The 18,270-nt window shown below is 43.3% G+C and overlaps 1 protein-coding gene across 3 annotated transcripts; it reads right to left on the bottom strand.

The window, feature by feature from the left end:
• Window positions 1–4,117: 4,117 nt before the first annotated feature.
• Window positions 4,118–13,245, bottom strand: LOC132868895 (uncharacterized). 3 transcript variants are annotated; one of them, XM_060902167.1, is made up of 3 exons: window positions 12,676–13,245; window positions 5,932–6,040; window positions 4,118–4,254 (listed from the first exon to the last, which is right to left on the bottom strand). In XM_060902167.1, the coding sequence occupies exons 1-3, from the start codon at window positions 13,089–13,091 to the stop codon at window positions 4,138–4,140; spliced, it is 642 nt and encodes a 213-aa protein (XP_060758150.1). In that variant the 5' UTR covers window positions 13,092–13,245; the 3' UTR covers window positions 4,118–4,137. The 3 variants fall into 3 exon arrangements, with proteins under 3 accessions (XP_060758150.1, XP_060758152.1, XP_060758151.1); XM_060902169.1 differs by lacking the exon at window positions 5,932–6,040 and having other exon boundaries at window positions 4,235–4,254; XM_060902168.1 differs by lacking the exon at window positions 4,118–4,254 and having other exon boundaries at window positions 5,888–6,040.
• Window positions 13,246–18,270: the final 5,025 nt, after the last annotated feature.

Raw genomic sequence — 18,270 nt, 5'->3', positions numbered from 1 at the left:
TCTCTCAAACAGATTTACTCATGCGGTTTCTGATGCACTGTTTTCTATAAACATGGACAGCAGGATGTTGCAGAACTAAAAACAGTTGTAGGTCCATCTTGACATCAAATCACTTTCTGGTTCAGTCCAGTCAGTTCAGTACAGTTTGGTGAAGGAAATTTTTGCAGGCTATACGGTAAGGCTTCAGAAGCACTAGTGTCACAATGCTTGTGTTGCAAGAGTATGCCAGTCTGTGGGGCCCTAACGAACTCTGTCCTGATACAAGAACACTTACATAAATCACACATGCATGAGTCGTCATGTAATCCTGTGCGTATTTATTTACTTGCTCGCTAAACTGTTATTACACTATTCTAAACAACATCCTAGCTATTCTGACACCAAGCAGCGGAACAACACAAGTCAAGAAAAGGAAAATGAAAACATGCCAAAATATTTACTGAATTTAATTTACATGCATGATTGTAAATAATGAAGAGACACCAAAATGCCAAGCATTTCAGTAAATGTATAATGTTCATTTGGGGCTGTTTGCCAAAAAAGTTTGAGAAACCCAAGCTTAGAACTTTAATACTCGGGGGAAGTTCATGGCAAAGTCCCATGGCTATCCACAACCCTTACATAATTCACTATGACACACTGAATGACCTCTTGTTATCTCTGGAGAGGCGTAATTCAGAGTGAACCCACTGCCTCCATAGCGACGGCCATCTGGTCTAATTTCCCACTACATCATTAAATGGTTTCTTTAGTACATATTGACTGACATGTATAACGTGTAATCAGGGTAGATCAGTGGACTCAAACATATTCACTGATATGCAGCATGCATTTTTTGCTTGGTGTCATAGAGCAGCTGGAGAGGGTAAACAAGGACTTACAGAGGACATACAACACAATACAGCTCAATTCATAACAAACTGATAAAGTAAAGATTCAGGCAAAATGAAAATATACGCACTGTTCTGCATTAACTTGAACATCATCATTCCACCAATAACACGCTTGGATTATTATTTTATTTTATGCACTATATCTAATGGCTATGGAAAGCTTATATAACTATACCAGGTTGGCATTTTCAACAATCATAAATCAGATTAAAAACAAACTCCAAATTAAAATGGGCCAAAAGGGCTCAACATGCTGCTAGAGATCACAAGCTCAAATCCTGACGATACCACAGCCATCCGTGTCCAGGAGTCCAAGAGACGAAAAGTGGCCATGCTCTCTGTAGGAGGAGCATCTTCTCTCTCCCCTATCAGTCACAGAGACACTGTGTATCTGTGAGCTCATGTATGTGGACGAGGGCAGCTAGCACTTTTCTTCCACCATGCTATCACTGCTAGTCCCCATCAATACAAATGTATTTTATGAACATCCATCCATCATCCATCCACTGCTTATCTATTAAGGGTTATGGGGAGCTGGAGCCAATCCCAGCTGATTCTGACTGAGAGGCAGGGTACACTCTGGACAGGCTTCCAGTCTATCACAGGCCTAGCACAGAGAGAAAAACAACCATTCACACTCACATGCACACCTAGGGCAATTTGGAGTAGCCAGTTGGCATAATCTATATGTCTTTTGGGCTGTAGGAAGAAACCAGAGCACCTAGAGGAAACCCATACAGTTTCTGTGCAAACTCTACACTGAAAGGCCCCAGTTGGCTGGCAGGTTAGAACCCAAAACCTTCTTGCTGCAAGGTGACAGTGCTAACTACTCCATTGCATGGCAGTCAAGGATGGCACATGCCCATATGCCCACTGCCCACTGTTGTACTTGTGACACCATTATATTAATCAGTTCAGCCGCATACAACAGCATAAAACATAGTACTGGTGCATCTAAAAAAAATTAGAATATTGTGAAAAAGTTCATTTTTTGTAATTTAATTAAAAAAAGTAAATGTTCATATGTTCTATATTCATTACATGTAAAAAAAAATATTTCAAGCCATTTTTTTGTTTTCATTTTGATGATTATGGCTTATAGTTCATTAAAATCAGAAATCCAGTGAGTCAAATTATTAGAATATTTCCTAAGATCAATCAAAAAAGGATTTACAATACAGAAATGTCCAATTTGGGGCTCCTTTACCACAAATTACTGCATCAGTGTGGCATGGTATGAAGGCGATCAGCCTGTGGCACTGCTGAGGTGTTATTGAAGCCCAGGTTGCTTTAATAGCAGCTCATCTGTATTTTTGGGTCAGGTGTTTCTCATCTTCCTCTTGACAATACCCTATAGCTTCTCTCTGGGGTTCAGGTCAGGTGAGTTGGCTGGCTAAGCAAGTGCAATAATATCACAGTCAACAAACCATTTGGTAGTAGTTTTGGCACTGTAGGCATGTGCTAAATCCTGCTGGAAAAGGAAATGAGCATCTCCATAAAGCTTGTCAGCAGATAGAAGCATGATGTTCTCTAAAATCTCCTGGTAGACGGCTACATTGATTTTGGACTTGATAAAACACAGTGGACCAACACCAGCAGATGACATGGAACCCCAAATCATCACAAACTGCAGAAACTTCATATTGGACTTCAAACAACTTGGATTCTTTGCCTCTCCGCTCTTCCTCCAGACTCTAGGACCCTGATTTCCAAACGAAATGCAAATTTTACTTTCATCTGAAAAGAGGACTTTGGACCAGTGAGCAACAGTCCAGCTCTTTCTCTCCTTAGCCCAGGTAAGATGCTTCTGACATTGTCTCTGGTTCATGAGTGGCTTGATATTAGGAACATGACAGTTGTAACCCCTTTCCTGAAGGCATCTGTGTGTGGTGGCTCTTGATGCACTGACACCAGCCTCAGTCCACTCCTTGTGAAGCTCTCCTGAGTTCTTGAATTGACTTTTCTTGACAATCCTGTCAAGGCTGCGCTCATTCCTGTTGCTTGTGCACCTTTTCCAGCCAGCCTTTTCAGCAATTACTTCCTGTGGCTTACCCTCCTTGTGGAGGGGGTTGATAATCATCTTCTGGACAACTGTCAAGTCAGCAGTCTTCCCCATGATTGTGGTTGCATGGACTAAAGTAGACTGAGAGATACACAGTATTTACACTGTTTTACTTAAACATGAAATTAAATATTTGAATATTTTGAGATTTGTGTGTGTGTGTGTGTGTGTGTGTGTGTGTGTGTGTGTGTGTGTGTGTGTGTGTGTGTGTGTGTGCTGTAGACCAGAATTATTGAAATAGAAAAATGCTTGAAATATTTTAGTTTATGTATAATGAGCCTAGAATATATTAAATTTTCACTTTTTCATGATATTCTGATTTTTTTAGATGCACTCATAGATGCTAATAATTGTTGGACAGAAATGATCAGTGATTCTGCTTGTATATTAGATGGAAGGCTAAAAGCTTGTATATTAGATGGAAGGCTAAAACCTTGTATCTAACAATAGCTTAATAACAAAATATTAGGTTTGAGTAATGCACTATCATGACGTGATCCATGAAGTGAATGAGGACATGAGGATGGGTGCACAGCAAATTCCTCAGTGTTGAATTAACACTTTCAGAGTTAATTTGTGTCCAATTGGACCTATATAAACACAGTAGGGTGTTAAATCAACACTCTGGGTGTTAATTCAACACTGGGGATTTTGCTGTGTGGTGCTACAGAAGATGATACAAAGGACAGGAGGAGATGGAGGGACATTATCTGCTGTAGCAACCCCTAATGGGAACAGCCAAAAGAAGACAAAGAAGATGCTTAACACAAAACATAGAACTGCTAGCTCACACACTTTATCTAAAGGTCTGGGGTCTTTGGTTTGGATTTAAAATTCATCATCTTGCTCATGGGTAGCACCGTGGTGTAGTGGTTAGCACTGTTGCCTCACAGCAAGAAGGTTCTGGGTTCAAACCCAGTGGCTGACAGAGGCCTTTCTGTGTGGAGTTTGCATGTTCTCTCTGTGTGGGTTTCCTCCAGGTGCTCTGATGTCCCCCACAGTCCAATGACATGTAGGTTAGGTTAATTGGTGGCTCTAAATTGACCATAGGTGTGAGTGTGAATGGTTGTTTGTCTCTATGTGTCAGCCCTGCGATGATCTGGTGACTTGTCCAGGGTTTACCCCGCCTCTCACCCATAGTCAGCTAGGATAGGCTCCAGCTACCCTGCATAGGATAAGCGGTTATGGATAATGGAGGGATGGATCTTGATCATAACTGAGTTTTTGCAGCTCTGAGGTTTCTTCTTCCCCAAAACTCATCAACATCTCCAGATCTACAGGGTTATCAATATCTTCATCCTGTTAAAATATAAAGAGAGAAAACAAATGTAGCTCCAAAAATAATCAACCTCAGACTGTTCCGATGATTAATAATTACAGTATATGAAATTATTGATAGAGTACCAAGTGAGAAATGCACCAAAGTTCATATCTCTATTACTTTCCTCACTATGAGTGATTGCTTTATGGTCAGATATGAAACTTGTGTGGTGTGACAGATCCACACCACATTCATTAACAAATGACATCTGTTTACTAATTCAACTTTATTCTGATCAGTGTGTCTCTGGTTTAAATAATTAATGTACTGATATTTTAGGAAATGTTGCAAGGAGATACAAACATTCAGATCAGGTTCAAGTGTCACAAATCCAATGTTCAGGCTTAAGGTGACATTTCTGATTTTTATAGAGAGAAGAGATGTTTTCAAATCAGGTCTGAGCCACTTTTGTATGGGATTCCTAGACTGGATATGGATACATGAATAAAAACAGTCACAAAAAATATTTGTGTAGCTTTTATCCCCACCATCATCAGCACAGTAATAATGAAAAATAGCAACAGCTGGAAGGACAGGGATGTTGCTGATTAACTTGATATTTGGGGAAGTAATTCAAGCAAAACTGGAAGAAACCTGTTCAAAAAAATTACCCAAAAACTGATGTGAGACACCACTTATCAGCCACCTACAGTGCAGTCCTTGGCACACGTCCCAGAAAACTGAATACACATCCACACCAAAACTCAGCTGATTTCAGGCCCTGTTTACATTATTTCGAATCAGCGGATCATCAGATTAACATTTTTAAAACGATTCGCGTACACACACAAAATTTCTGTGTCCGCAACAAAACCGTTCCCCGTGCACACAGCAACGCCAATACACGGATACGCTAATCACATGACTAATTAGACAGCACGTCACATGATCCCAGTGCATATCGGGCATGCGCAAGTCACTCACCACTTGCAAGTGGAAGGATGTCGTTGTAAAAAATGAAGTATGCCAGTCTGTTATCGGCGGTACTGGTACTACAATGACGCCTTTTTTACACCGTGTATGGCCTTCGTGTTTATGCTAGAAGGATCTAACAGTGTTCGGTACACTCTTCACCTCGAGAACGGCCGTTTTTTGCGATTACAACAAGATTATTTAGTGCTACGGTAACCAACACACTTCCTGTATTGCTTATTCACTTAATGACTTCCTCAACACACTTCCTGTATTGCTCATTCACATGACCAACGTGGCATGACCAACGCCAGCGAATCAGGAAGGTGGATGTCACAGTGACGTTGTCCAATGACGACGTCAGCTAGAGCTCAGCACTGCGTATCCTCGTTCCTCAATGTTTACACAGCACCGGATCAGATACGTACTGGGTTGAATACGTGGGCCCTGGCGGATTCAAACTGTTCCGCCTGTGGAGTCGTTTTCCGGCGTTTTAATGTGCATGGACAGTGCATCTGCAACGAAAACGATATGGATACGGTCTAATGTAAACACCACCTCAATGACTTACATGATGGCAGAGAGAACCAATGACCCACAGATCACCCTAATGACTCTCTAGGCTGCTAACACCATTCACGACCAGCCCCCAGTGACTTACAGGATAACTGAGCGAGTCAGCGACCCAAGTGACCTCAATGACTCTCCTGAGGGTTGCTTTTGGTCCACTAGAGGATAAATACCTGGAACTCCCCATTAGTCAGACAGAACTGAAGAAGCCTTTCGGATGAGAGGTGAAACATCTTCAAGAATTTCAAGCAAGTCCAGCTGCCTTCTTTAACACCTACGATTCTGTAATTATGGAAAGTAGAGCTAATTAATTGTTAATTACAATGGAAGAATCCCTGCAGCCATTAGTTGTTCCCAGTCCAGCACCTGAGCCACTCATGGGCATGATACATCATAAATTTATGGACACCATGTCATGCATTTCTTACATTTTTAATAGTGTCAGATATGGTGCATCAAAACTGCTTTTTGATGTTCATAATCCATAGTCAAGTACAGCACTATTAAACATTAAAAAGCACTATTAAACATTAAATGGCCAAACATCACATGCACACGACTGTCATCCAGATAGCAAGACATGGTTAATGTTTGAAGTCTGCTTCTTTAGTTTTGCCCTGAAGATACAAGACTAACGTACAAGTAGTAAGCAAGAAATGAAAGGTCTAAATGATCACATCGGTATGTTGCAGCTTCAGCTTCAAACTCAGGTTCCTCTGAAATTGAGAGTCAGGTTTATGTGATGCAAATTTTGAATGAGGATTTGTACTTTATACTCTTTATGAAACTATTTATGTACGACAAGTACAGAAAGACAGATACATATTAAATAGACAGAAAGACAGATGGACAGACAAATGAAGATACAGTGGGATGGATGGATGGATGGATGGATGGATGGATGGATAGAAACTGCACATGAGCCATCAAGCCAGTAGGTGGCGATAGTATATCAAACTAATGTCAAACTCCTCAAGAATAATGTTCAGAGAAAAGCTGTAATGCAGAAATCCATGAATCTTTGATTAGAAAATGTCCAAATAACTGCTAGTTTGCCAGAGCAGTACAGTGAGTCTCAAATTTATTGTAACAATAAAACAAAAGTTAAAATAAATTCTAAACACATTATCTGTTTGGGGTGGTGGAGGTGAAGTTTGGTTCCAGAAGCAGAAAAATGCACAACAGACAGTAATCCAATAAATAAGGTGATTTAATCCAGGGAAAAAAGGGCATGGCAAAAAGGTAGCAAAACAGGACAAAAACACAAATGGCAAAAATAGTCCAGGTAACAAGAGACAAAAACCTGATAAAAACACGAGACAGGTAAGGACAAAAACACTAAAGCAAAAAACCATGAACAAGCAAAAACCTAGACAAAGAGCTAGAGACCAGGGGTTTAAGCTGTGACACGTGGAACGTGGGGTGGAGGCGTCACATGGTGAGTGGTAGTGACAGTCTGACAGAACATGGATTGATTACCTTACTGATGAGGAAGGGTCCTAGGTACCTGGGAGCCAGCTTGCGGGAGATGGTTCTGAGTGGCAGGTAGCATGTGGAGAGCATGACTCATTGCCCCACCCGGTAGGTGGGCACCTTAGAGTGGCGTTTGTCGGCCTGCCTCTTGGATGCTAGGGCGGAGCGAATGAGTCTTCTCTGGGCTAATGCCCACGTCCTCCTGCAGTGGCGTATGAAGATCTGGGCTGAGGGTATGGCGACCTCCTCCTATTGGTTGGGGAAGAGTGGTGGTTGATAACCTAGGGAGCACTGGAAGGGTGAGAGACCTGTGGCAGATGAAGGAAGAGTGTTATGAGCATACTCGATCCAGGGTAGGTACTTACTCCAAGAACTTGCATCCCTGGACGCTATACACCTGAGTGCCACCTCCAAATCTTGATTCACCCGTTCTGCCTGGCTGTTGGTTTGGGGATGGGAACCTGAGGAGAGACTACAGGAGGCCCCAATGAGTTTGCAGAAGGCCCTCCAGAACTGCGCAGTGAACTGAGGACTGCAGTTGGAGACGATGTCAGTGGGGAGTCCGTGTATGCGGAAAATATGGAGGATGAGTAATTCTGCGGTTTCTTTAGCTGTGGGAAGCTTGGGCAGAGGGATGGAATGGACTGACTTGGAGAACCAGTCGATAACTGTGAGGATGCATGTGTTGCTGCCTGAGTTGGGGAGTGCTGTGACAAAGTCCAGGGCGATGTGAGACCAGGGTCGATGAGGAGTCGGGAGGGGTCTTAGCAAGCCGGCAGGGGGTCGATTGGCTGTCTTGTTCCGGGCACATGTGTTGCAGGCTGCCACGAACTCCTGGATGTCTTCCTTGATGGATGGCCACCAGAAGCATTGTTGGATAAGTGCCAGGTTTCGAGCAGCTCCCGGGTGACAGGCCAACTTGGAGCCATGACCCCACTGCAGCACCTGGGTTCGCACAGAACAGGGAACAAACAGATGGTTAAGTGGTGTGTTGCTTGAGTTATCTTCTCCGGGGTCCTGCTCCAGGGCCTTCTGCACTAATGTCTCTACCTCAAGTAGGGTGGCTCCCACCAGACAACATGGAGGGAGGATGGTTTCCGGCATTTTAAACTCCTCCTGGCAGGAAGAGAATATCCTGGACAGGGCGTCGGGTTTGCCGTTCTTGGAGCCTGGGTGGTAGGAGAGCGTGAAACGGAAACGGGAGAAGAAGAGAGACCATCGGGCTTGCTGTGAATTGAGACGTTTGGCGGACTTGAGGTATTCTAAATTCTTGTGGTCAGTCCAGACAAGGAATGGGAGATCCGACCCCTCAAGCCAGTGCCTCCACTCCTCCAAGGCGAGCTTGATGGCCAACAGCTCTCTGTCGCCGATGTCATAGTTTCGTTCAGCAGGGGACAGCCAGCAAGAGAAGAAGGAGCAGGGGTGGACCTTGTCATCACTGGCCCTCTGGGAGAGGATGGCTCCAACCCCTGACTCAGAAGTGTCAACCTCCACAATGAACTGTTTGGCCGGATTGGGTATGGTGAGAATGGGTGCTGTGGTGAACTTGCGCTTGAGCATGGAGAAGGCTTTCTCTGCTTCCTCCCCCCACTTGAACAGGCTCCTGATCGAGGTCAATGCCATGAGAGGGCCAGCCACCAGGCTGAAGTCGCGGATGAAGTGCCTGTAGAAATTGGTGAACCCCAGGAAATGCTGGAGCTCTCGTCGTGAGGATGGGGTGGGCCAATCAGCGACTGCCTCGAGCTTGAGGGGGTCCATCTGGATCCTCGCCGGGGAGGTGATGAATCCCAGAAACAAGACAGAGTTCTGGTGAAATTCAGTCTTCTCTGCCTTGACGAACAGTTTGTTCTCTAGCAGGCACTGGAGGACCTGCTGGACATGACCCCGATGTTCCTCCAGGGAGTGGGAGAAGATCAGGATGTCATCCAGGTACACGAAAACGAAGATGTTTAGGAAGTCCCTTAAGACGTCATTAATGAGTGCCTGGAAGACTGCGGGCAGGTTGGTCAGGCCGACAGGGACCACGAGGTATTCGTAGTGACCAGTGGTGGTGTTAAAGGCCGTCTTCCACTCGTTCCTCTCCATGATCCTGATGAGATGGTATGCATTGCGTAGATCTAATTTGGTAAATACCTTGGCTCCCTGGAGTAGTTCGAAGGCCGTGGTCATGAGCGGTAGTGGGTAGCGGTTCTTGACCGTGATGGCATTGAGACCCCGATAGTCAATGCAGGGGCGGAGTGACTTGTCCTTCTTTTCCACGAAAAAGAATCCTGCCCCTGTTGGGGAGGAGGAAGGGTGGATGATCCCAGCTGCCAAAGATTTGGAGATGTATTTCTCCATGGCTTGCCTTTCAATGGGAGAGAGAGAGTAGAGTTGTCCCTTGGGTAGCACTGTCCTGGGTAGGAGGTCAATTCCACAGTCATAGGGTCTGTGAGGAGGGAGGGACACTGCTCGGGTCTTGCTGAAGACGAGTTTAAGGTCCAGATATTCCGGAGGCATATGAGAGAGGTCAGGGAACTCGCTGGCTGAAGGCTGCGGTGGTTTGGCGGGAGGCAGAGTGGAATTCAGACAGGAAGCTAGGCAGGACTGGCTCCAGCATAGGATGGTGTTGTCAGCCCAGTTTAGGTGGGGGTTGTGCTGCATTAACCATGGTAATGACGATGGGTATGTGGGGGTCGTTCATGACGTGAAGCTGGATGGTTTCTGAGTGGTTACCGGAAATCCTCAAGGTAAGCGGGGCGGTAAGGTGGGTGATGGTAGTCAAGCCGGTGCCATTGAGTGTCAGGACAGTGAGAGGGACGTTGAGAGCGAGTAGTGGGATTCCCAGACACTTGGCGGTGGTGGAGCAGATCAGGTTCCTGTCTGCCCCTGAGTCGACGAGAGCCTGGAGGTGGTGATGCTGGTTGTCACGGATAATGATGACAGGGAGTAACAGACGATTAGCGAGGAACTGGTTTCCTAGCATTGCCCACCCAGACCCCTCAATTCAACTGGTGGGCTTGACCTTTTAGCGGGCAGGCTCGGCAGATGTGTCCCAGCTGACCGCAGTAGAAGCAGGCCCCCGTGCTCCGCCGGCGATGTCGTTCCTCCACTGACACCCGAACCCGGTCTACCTGCATGGGTTCGACAGACGCGGCGGGAGGTGGAGAGGAGGTGAAGCTGGGGTGGTTCTTCTCTCTCCTCTGTTGCTGGACCTGGGTGTCGATGAGGTTGGCGAGGTCCATGAGGCTGGAGAGGTTCGACGGCAGTTCCCGCAATACCAATTCGTCCTTAATGGCGTTGGACAGGCCATGCAGGAATGCGTCGATCTGGGTGCTCTCATTCCAACCGCATGATGTCACCAACATCCAGAACTCGATGGCGTAGTCCGAGGTAGACTGGGACCCCTGCCGCAGCTCCATGAGCCCTCTAGCCACCTCCCGGCTGGACAGAAAACGGTTGAAAGTTCGCCTCATCTCCTTGAAGAAATCCTTGAGACTGGAACCAGAGGCGCATCTTGTCACCAGTCAAGGCAGGCAGCTGCTTGGGGCCCCTGATCCACTAGGTGGCGAAAGAGAGTCGAGATTTGACACTTGCGTTTTGAAAAGTCATTGCGCGTATTAACCTGCAAATAGAAAATTGTGCCTGTCGTACATAAACCAGCTATTCTTCTAATTACGACGTCAAGAAGAAAATGAAGAGGAGCTATCCACCCGGGAATGTAAAAAGAAAAAAGAAAAAAGAGGAAGAGGAGAGAAGAAAGCAAGACAGTGGTAAGTCAGTCGAAATAATAATGAATGATGTAGTGCTATATAATGGTGCTAGTCTAGTTTCACTCGCGTTAGCATGGCCATACTTTTCTTTTGTTGATTTTAATGACTGTACTACAGTCACTGCCTGGTTTAATTTGACAGCAAAGTTAGTTAACTTAAGTTGGCTCTCCAACAGACGTGTGCCATGCATGCCCATACAGTGTGATTGGTCAGCCCTAGCAGCAGTTAAATAATTACCACCGTCGTTATCAGGCTGGGACCAACGCAGCTAGAGGAAGACACTCGAATATTTTCAAACCGGAAAATTTAATGCATGTATTGTTTTGAAATTTGGCATGTTATTGGACACTCTAGTGGTTTGAAGAGGTGAAAGCTGAGATGAAAGCTGTCATCAGGCAATCTATGACAGGCCACTCGTCTGGCTTTATTTATTCATGTATTTATTTGTAGCTGCAACTGCATTTCTGCATAAACCAAGTATTTTTGTAGCAATCAACCAGTGCAGATTTTGCAGTGTCAAATCATTTGTGTAAACTAAACTATTCCATTGGTTTTAGTCTACAATAAACAATGAACTGTGTTTTTGAAGAATTGTTAAAATAATATGGAAATATTAAATCAATGTAATGGATGTGACTAATATAGCCTATTTACCATCCATATTTCCCTTTTATATACATTTCTTTAGGATCATTGCTGAAATTTCTGACACCAGGGCCCAGTAAAGAGAGCGATGTTCCACCTGATGTTCCACCTGATGTGATGCATTTCCAGATGATGTTTCTTCTCCAAGAGAGATGTTGGATTACATTTATAAGGAAGATCTTCTGGATCTGTATGGCAACCTGAGCATCGCCCTTCGCCTCCTCTTAACCCTACCAGTAACCGTAGCTTCTGGGGAGAGAAGCTTTTCATCTCTTAAGTTAATCAAGACATATCTTCGATCAACCATGTCTCAAGAAAGACTTTCTGGTCTAGCGCTCATCTCCATTGAACACAGGGTGCGAAGGTCTTTGGATCTTGAGGACATGGTCACCGCATTTGCACAAGCCAAGGCCCGGAAACAGATACTGTGAAGATATCCCTTACACAAAGGCTAAAAGCCTTTAAAGTTTTTTGTTTTGTTTGTTTGTTTTAATATAATTGGCAATTACCTTGCACTGTCTGTTAAAATGAACAGAAACTTACAGTAACTTAAGAAATATAGAAAACGCTGCTCACAAATTGTTGTTTTTATGAAACATTTATGAAAATGCTGACATCTATTTGTAACTTTTTGTAACTTCACTTTTTGTAGCGTGTGAAATAAAAAAAACATTACTGTTCACAATTTGTTGTTGATTTATTGAACTGCATGTGTTCGTAACTTCACAATTTGTAACTTGTGAAATAAAAAAAATATATTGCTTAGAATTTGTTGATGTTTTATTAAAATAAAGAGTTTGTCCTAGTGAATTTCTGTTGTGGGGGGTGGGATGGGGGGGATTTCTGCTTGGGGCCCCACCAGACCCTAGAATCGCCTCTGACTGGAACAAAAGGGCGCATCGGCATCCCAGACCGCTGTTCCCCACTCTCTGGCCTTGCCGGTGAGGAGCATGATGGCATATGCTACCTGGGAGCGTTCTGTGGGGAAGGCCAGAGGTTGCAGCTCTAAGATCAAAGCGCATTGAGACAGAAATGATCTGCAAGTACCTGGTTCTCCATCGTAGGGCTGAGGCACTGGAAGTCTCGGTTCGCGGAGAAAGGTGGTGGCAGGAGCTGAAGTAGGAGGCGGCTGGGCAGGGGTAGGCACAGCTTGAAAGTGCTGAACCTGCGTGGTGAGGAGGTTGAGTGAGTTGGACAGGGTGGCGAGGTTCTGGGCAATTTGCTGTAGGTCTTGTTGGTGGGTCCCGAGGAGAATCCCTTGTTGCTGGATGGCCATTCTCAGATGGACGAGTTCCACTGGATCCATGTTGGCCAGAATGTACTGTTAGGGGTGGTGGAGGTGAAGTTTGGTTCCAGAAGCAGAAAAATGCACAACAGACAGTAATCCAATAAATAAGGTGATTTAATCCAGGGGAAAAAAAGGGCATGGCAAAAAGGTAGCAAAACAGGACAAAAACACACATGCCAAAAATAGTCCAGGTAATAACAGACAAAAACCTGGCAAAAACACGAGACAGGTAAGGACAAAAACACTAAACCAAAAAACCATGAACAAGAAAAAACCCTTGGTGCAAAAAACATGAACTAGAAAAATAGCTAGAGGGAAAAACCATGAAAAGCATGAACGGCACAGAAATGGCTAGAGAAAACAAACGAGATGTTCTGGCAAAGTCAGAGTCTGAGAACGGCCTTTAAATAAGCAGCGGTGAAAACCAGGAAGTGAGTTCAGGTGGGATGGAATTCTCGTCCCAGATCCAGATCTGCGCTGGCATGGGAGATCCGTAATCTCCAGAGTGGATGTCCGGGACGGAGCATGACATTATCAAATAAGAAATTTCACACCACAAAGTAACTCATTTCACAGCCATGATAAATGAAGTTCTAGCTCATTCATTGAACACTGAGGTCATGTGGTCTGATGAGTCCAGATTAACTCTATTCCTGAGTGATGGGCATGTCAGGGTAAGAAGGTAAGCATAGTGGCCACTGTACAAGCCTATGATCACATACAATTCACATGCGTATTGACTTTTTAAAACCTTGCACTTCTTGTTCACGCAAAAGCAGTGGAAACCAAGTTTAAAATAATTTCTCCACTTCTGAGGGCGGTTTTGAAACAAAGCTTAATTCTTTGTGACCCAAATCATTATTTTAAAGTTGATGGGGAAATCATTTTTTTTTAACAATGCCATATCTGCACTGCTTCAACCCTGTGACTGTGAACTTCAATATGAACTTTTGTCCTGGATTCCAACATACTTTGTTGAATTGGTTTACCCTTTTATCCTTATCTATCAGTTCAAGAGGGCTAAATATTCCAGGAATGTTTGTGATACTTTGTGAAAAGTCTGGCCAAACTCCAAAAGTCTGTGAAGCTGGCACAAAGCCATTACAATCATGCAAAAACAATGTGGGATTGCCTTTCTGATGATTCCACACTGACCAGCCAAAAAAAAAAGGACACCATTTGGATTTAAATAAGCAAATAGTTAAGGGCATTTGATTGGATAATTACTGCAGTGATTAATGTTTCAGCTGCAACAATTCTTTTAACCCTAACTGATGCACTGAATAGCTTCTCATTTCTTAAACAAACATGACAGAAGATGTATCCCATGTTCATGGAAAAATACCGGTATGTTACTGTGTTCCAGAAGGTCAAATTATTGGCCTGGATCAAGCAAAGAAAATAACTAAGGAGATTTGATCTGAAATGATTGGAATTGGGTGAAGAACTGATCGATGCATTATTAAAACCTGGAAGGATTGTGATGAACCGTCAACTTCATGGAAGAAATGTGGTCGGGAAAAAATCTTGACTGACTATTATCAGAGATCAGTTCAACACTTGATGAAGTCGGATCATTTCTCATCTCATCTCATTATCTGTAGCCGCTTTATCCTGTTCTACAGGGTCGCAGGCAAGCTGGAGCCTATCCCAGCTGACTATGGGCGAAAGGCGGGGTACACCCTGGACAGGTCGCCAGGTCATCACAGGGCTGACACATAGACACAGACAACCATTCACACTCACATTCACACCTATGGTCAATTTAGAGTCACCAGTTAACCTAACGGCATATCTTTGGACTGTGGGGGAAACCGGAGCACCCGGAGGAAACCCACGCGGACACGGGGAGAACATGCAAACTCCACACAGAAAGGCCCTCGCCGGCCACGGGGCTCGAACCCGGACCTTCTTGCTGTGAGGCGACAGCGCTAACCACTACACCACCGTGCCGCCAAGTCGGATCATTTATTAAAGTAAATCAACAGAAGAACTCATGGCTATGTTTAATAGTGAAATTAAGATCATTTCAACACTCACAATGTAACGAGAACTCATAGGACTGAGACTAAACAGCTGTGTGTCCATAAGAAAACCACTTGTTAGTGAGACTAATCAGGAGACAAGGCTTCAGTTTGCTAGCGAACAAAGATTGGACCCTGGAGCAATTGGAGAAAGGTCATATGGTATGATGAGACCAGACTGACCCTATTCCTGAGTGATGGGAGTGTCAGGGTAAGAAGGGAAGCATAGTGTCTACTGTACAAGCCTCTGGAGGCAGTGTTATGATCTGGGGTTGATTCAGTTGGTCAGGTCGAGGTTCAGCGATGTTATGGGGCAAAAAAATGAAGTCAGCTGAAGACCTGAATGTACTGAATGACCAGGTTCACATCACATCAATGGATTTTTCTTCTCTGATGTCACAGGGATAAAATTAGGGCTCAGATTATGAAAGAGTGATTCAGGAAGCATGAGAAATCATTTTCACACACCACAGAGTCCTGAACTTAACCCCATTGAGAATCTTTGGGATGCTGGAGAAGACTTTACACAGTGGTTCAACTCTCCTGTTGGCAATACAAGATATTGGTGGAAAATTAATACAACTCTGGACCGAAATAAATGTTGTGATGTTGCATAAGGTTATCGAAACAATGCCCCAGCAAATGCGTGCTGTAATCAAAGGTAAAGGTGGTCCAACCACATATTAGAGTGTGAGACTTTTTTTTTGGCAGAGCAGTGTATTTGCAGGTGCATCACATAGAGCCTCTGAAGGCATTTTAAATTCATGCTGTTGTTTTACTAGTGCTTTTATATTCTGCATTTTTTTCATGGGAATTAAAAGGATCATTTGACAGTTATTCCATGAAATCAAGCCGTACATGAGCTGATAGCTGATGAGGCGTGTAGGTAGCACTGAGTTAGCTATAAGCCATGTACAATGAGATTGAGTAGAATAATTTTTTTTTCTATCCACATTCACTGGATTTTGAGAAACAGAGCATTTTTATTTTTAGCAAATTCAATAAATTAAAACTTTATACAAAATATCTGAGCAAATCATTTCTGTTTAGAATGTAAACAAACCAGCGAAATGACAGGAGCAATTTGTAAAAAATGCGATAATAATAATAATAATTCTTGAAAAATAAAAAAGATACGTTCTTACCATCAAATACTTTTATTCCATATTTTGTTGCTTTTTTGTACATTTTGGGGTTTTGTTTTCAAGTAGTTTTTATTTTGTCAGTCCCCCCAGGATTTCACGGGCCTTTTCTGTGATTGTTGCGGGCTAAAATGTCTGATGTTGCGTGGGTTTTTCCAAAAAATTGCGATGAAAGGTGCAGGTTTTTGTTGTGACTACATTGCGGGAGGAAGTGAAAGTTGCGAGAAATTGTTGCGATTTTCTCTTTTTGTGATTAAAATTGAGTGATATGTTAAATATTAAGTTATTACTGAAAAACTATTGATTAAAAGAACAAAGACACTGAGAAATGGTCCTATAAACAACTTTACCAATATAAAAGATTACCAGTACTACAAAAATGCAGAAAAATAGGCTTTACTTATCCAAATGCACCTGTTGGTTCAAAAGTTAAAGTGCATAGAACCTCACAGCACAACATGAAGTTACCTTAAAATATAATATGCCTCAGCTTTCATGTAAGAAAAAAACCTATTAATACTAGTACTGTGTGCAGGCAGTCTCTCCTGAAGACTAAATTAAACAATAATTATAAACTAATAAAATAAATGGCTCAGGCTTCATAGAAGAAAAAAAAAACAATTTGAACAGAACCTCACAGTATGATGCTGAAGCTGCCTAAATAATGGAAAATAAAATACCATTTTGCAAAATTTTGGCATCCATTAATTTCTTGTATTATGTAAAAAAAAACGTAATGTGCACACAGTGCTTCAATGTAAACATAACACACTTTCAGTAACACTATAAAGAATTGAAGCCTATATAAACACGGACTTCAAATTCAAAAGGAAATGCCTCAGCCTTCATATAAGAAAAAAAAACTATTAATACTAGTGCTGTGTGCAGGCAGTCTCTCCTGAGACTCACACATGCTGCCGCTCTTGAACGGAAACACGGAAGATGACACCAACGATTGGTCAAATTTGCGGGAAAGTTGCGGTGATTGGATATAATTGCAACACCGCCCTGAATTCGCGGGGATTGGTTGAATTTGCGTTGATGTTGCAAATTGCAATATTGCGAAATCCTGGAGGGTCTGTTTTGTCCTCAGTTGATTCAGCAACATGCTCCACCATTTTGTTGTTGTTCTTCTTCTTCTTTAGGGTTTTTTGGGGTTGGCAAACCAACTTAAAGGTGCATTACCGCCACCGACTGAATTTTATTTTTCATTTCTTTTCTGAATTTGGATCTTGTTTTACATCTGTCATGGCTCACTTTCTTTATATTTGTGATTATCTTTGTAAATCTGACAACCTCCCTGCAGTCAAACCCTCAGTGGAAACATTGCTTGGGGGTAAAATGCATTTTTCTACAGAATGTCACACAGTTATTTGTCTTTGTTAGGGGTGTGTCTTGGAGCTTCCCTTCAATCACAACTCAAAAGCAGTTGTATTTTGTTTGCATGCTTCTGTATAGTAGTTAATAGTCTGCTGCTGTATCATAGAGATCATTGATTGCATCAAATCTCAGCTTTTAAGGCCACTAGCAGAAACTAGCAGAAACTATAGAGAGGGATTAGCTTTCTTGTTGAATAGGGGATTCAGTGGTGGTGTTTTGACATCTATATTATCTGCATCCTGATCCTTGGATAGTGGAAATTTTAGGGCTCCTGATGGGTTATGAAATGGCTGGGGGCCATCATACAATCAGCAATCATTCTTTTCTGTGGCTCCACTGGAGCCCCAGTTTAATTTGACCCCTTGGACCCCATCCTCACCTTCCCACAATTTCCAACACTTGTTGATCCATGAGTTCATAAATAATCCATGGGCTCAAAAAAAAAAAAAAACCCATCGGTGCTTCATTTTCTGATGTTTACCACTATCCTCCACCATTCTCAATCTTGTGTGGTCTCCGTCATCTGGTGAAGGGTCATGTCTGTCCATTCTGTGATGTCATCAATCCATGCCCATCTAGGCCACTCCTTTCTGTTGCTTCCATCAATCATAATCCAAGTTGCCCAGTGCTTTTTGTCTAACCTGCTATTCTACAGTGGTGACACTTCATGCTTTTTTGGTCTTTTGTTTTCATCAGTGTGGTTGCTTTGAGACTTCTGGGTCCCAGGCTTGAACTTGCTGTCATGGACTGGCATCTGATCCAGAATGGATTCCTGTCTCATGCCCAGTGGCTGGTTTATGAAACAGTG

Source organism: Neoarius graeffei, chromosome 20, assembly GCF_027579695.1.
Source record: "Neoarius graeffei isolate fNeoGra1 chromosome 20, fNeoGra1.pri, whole genome shotgun sequence".
Classification (NCBI taxonomy): domain Eukaryota; kingdom Metazoa; phylum Chordata; class Actinopteri; order Siluriformes; family Ariidae; genus Neoarius; species Neoarius graeffei.
This window is presented reverse-complemented; position numbering and strand designations above follow the sequence as displayed.

Bases quoted from the DNA above. Each gene is read 5' to 3' on its own strand.
- LOC132868895 (XM_060902167.1), bottom strand. From the start codon at position 13,091: ATGTGTGTTTTTGTCCTGTTTTGCTACCTTTTTGCCATGCCCTTTTTT. The intron at 6,041-12,675 runs GTACTTGCAGAT...CCATAATTACAG, and splicing joins GCCCTACGATGGAGAACCAG to AATCGTAGGTGTTAAAGAAG. The intron at 4,255-5,931 runs GTATTTATCCTC...ATATTTTAACAG, and splicing joins TGACTAATGGGGAGTTCCAG to GATGAAGATATTGATAACCC.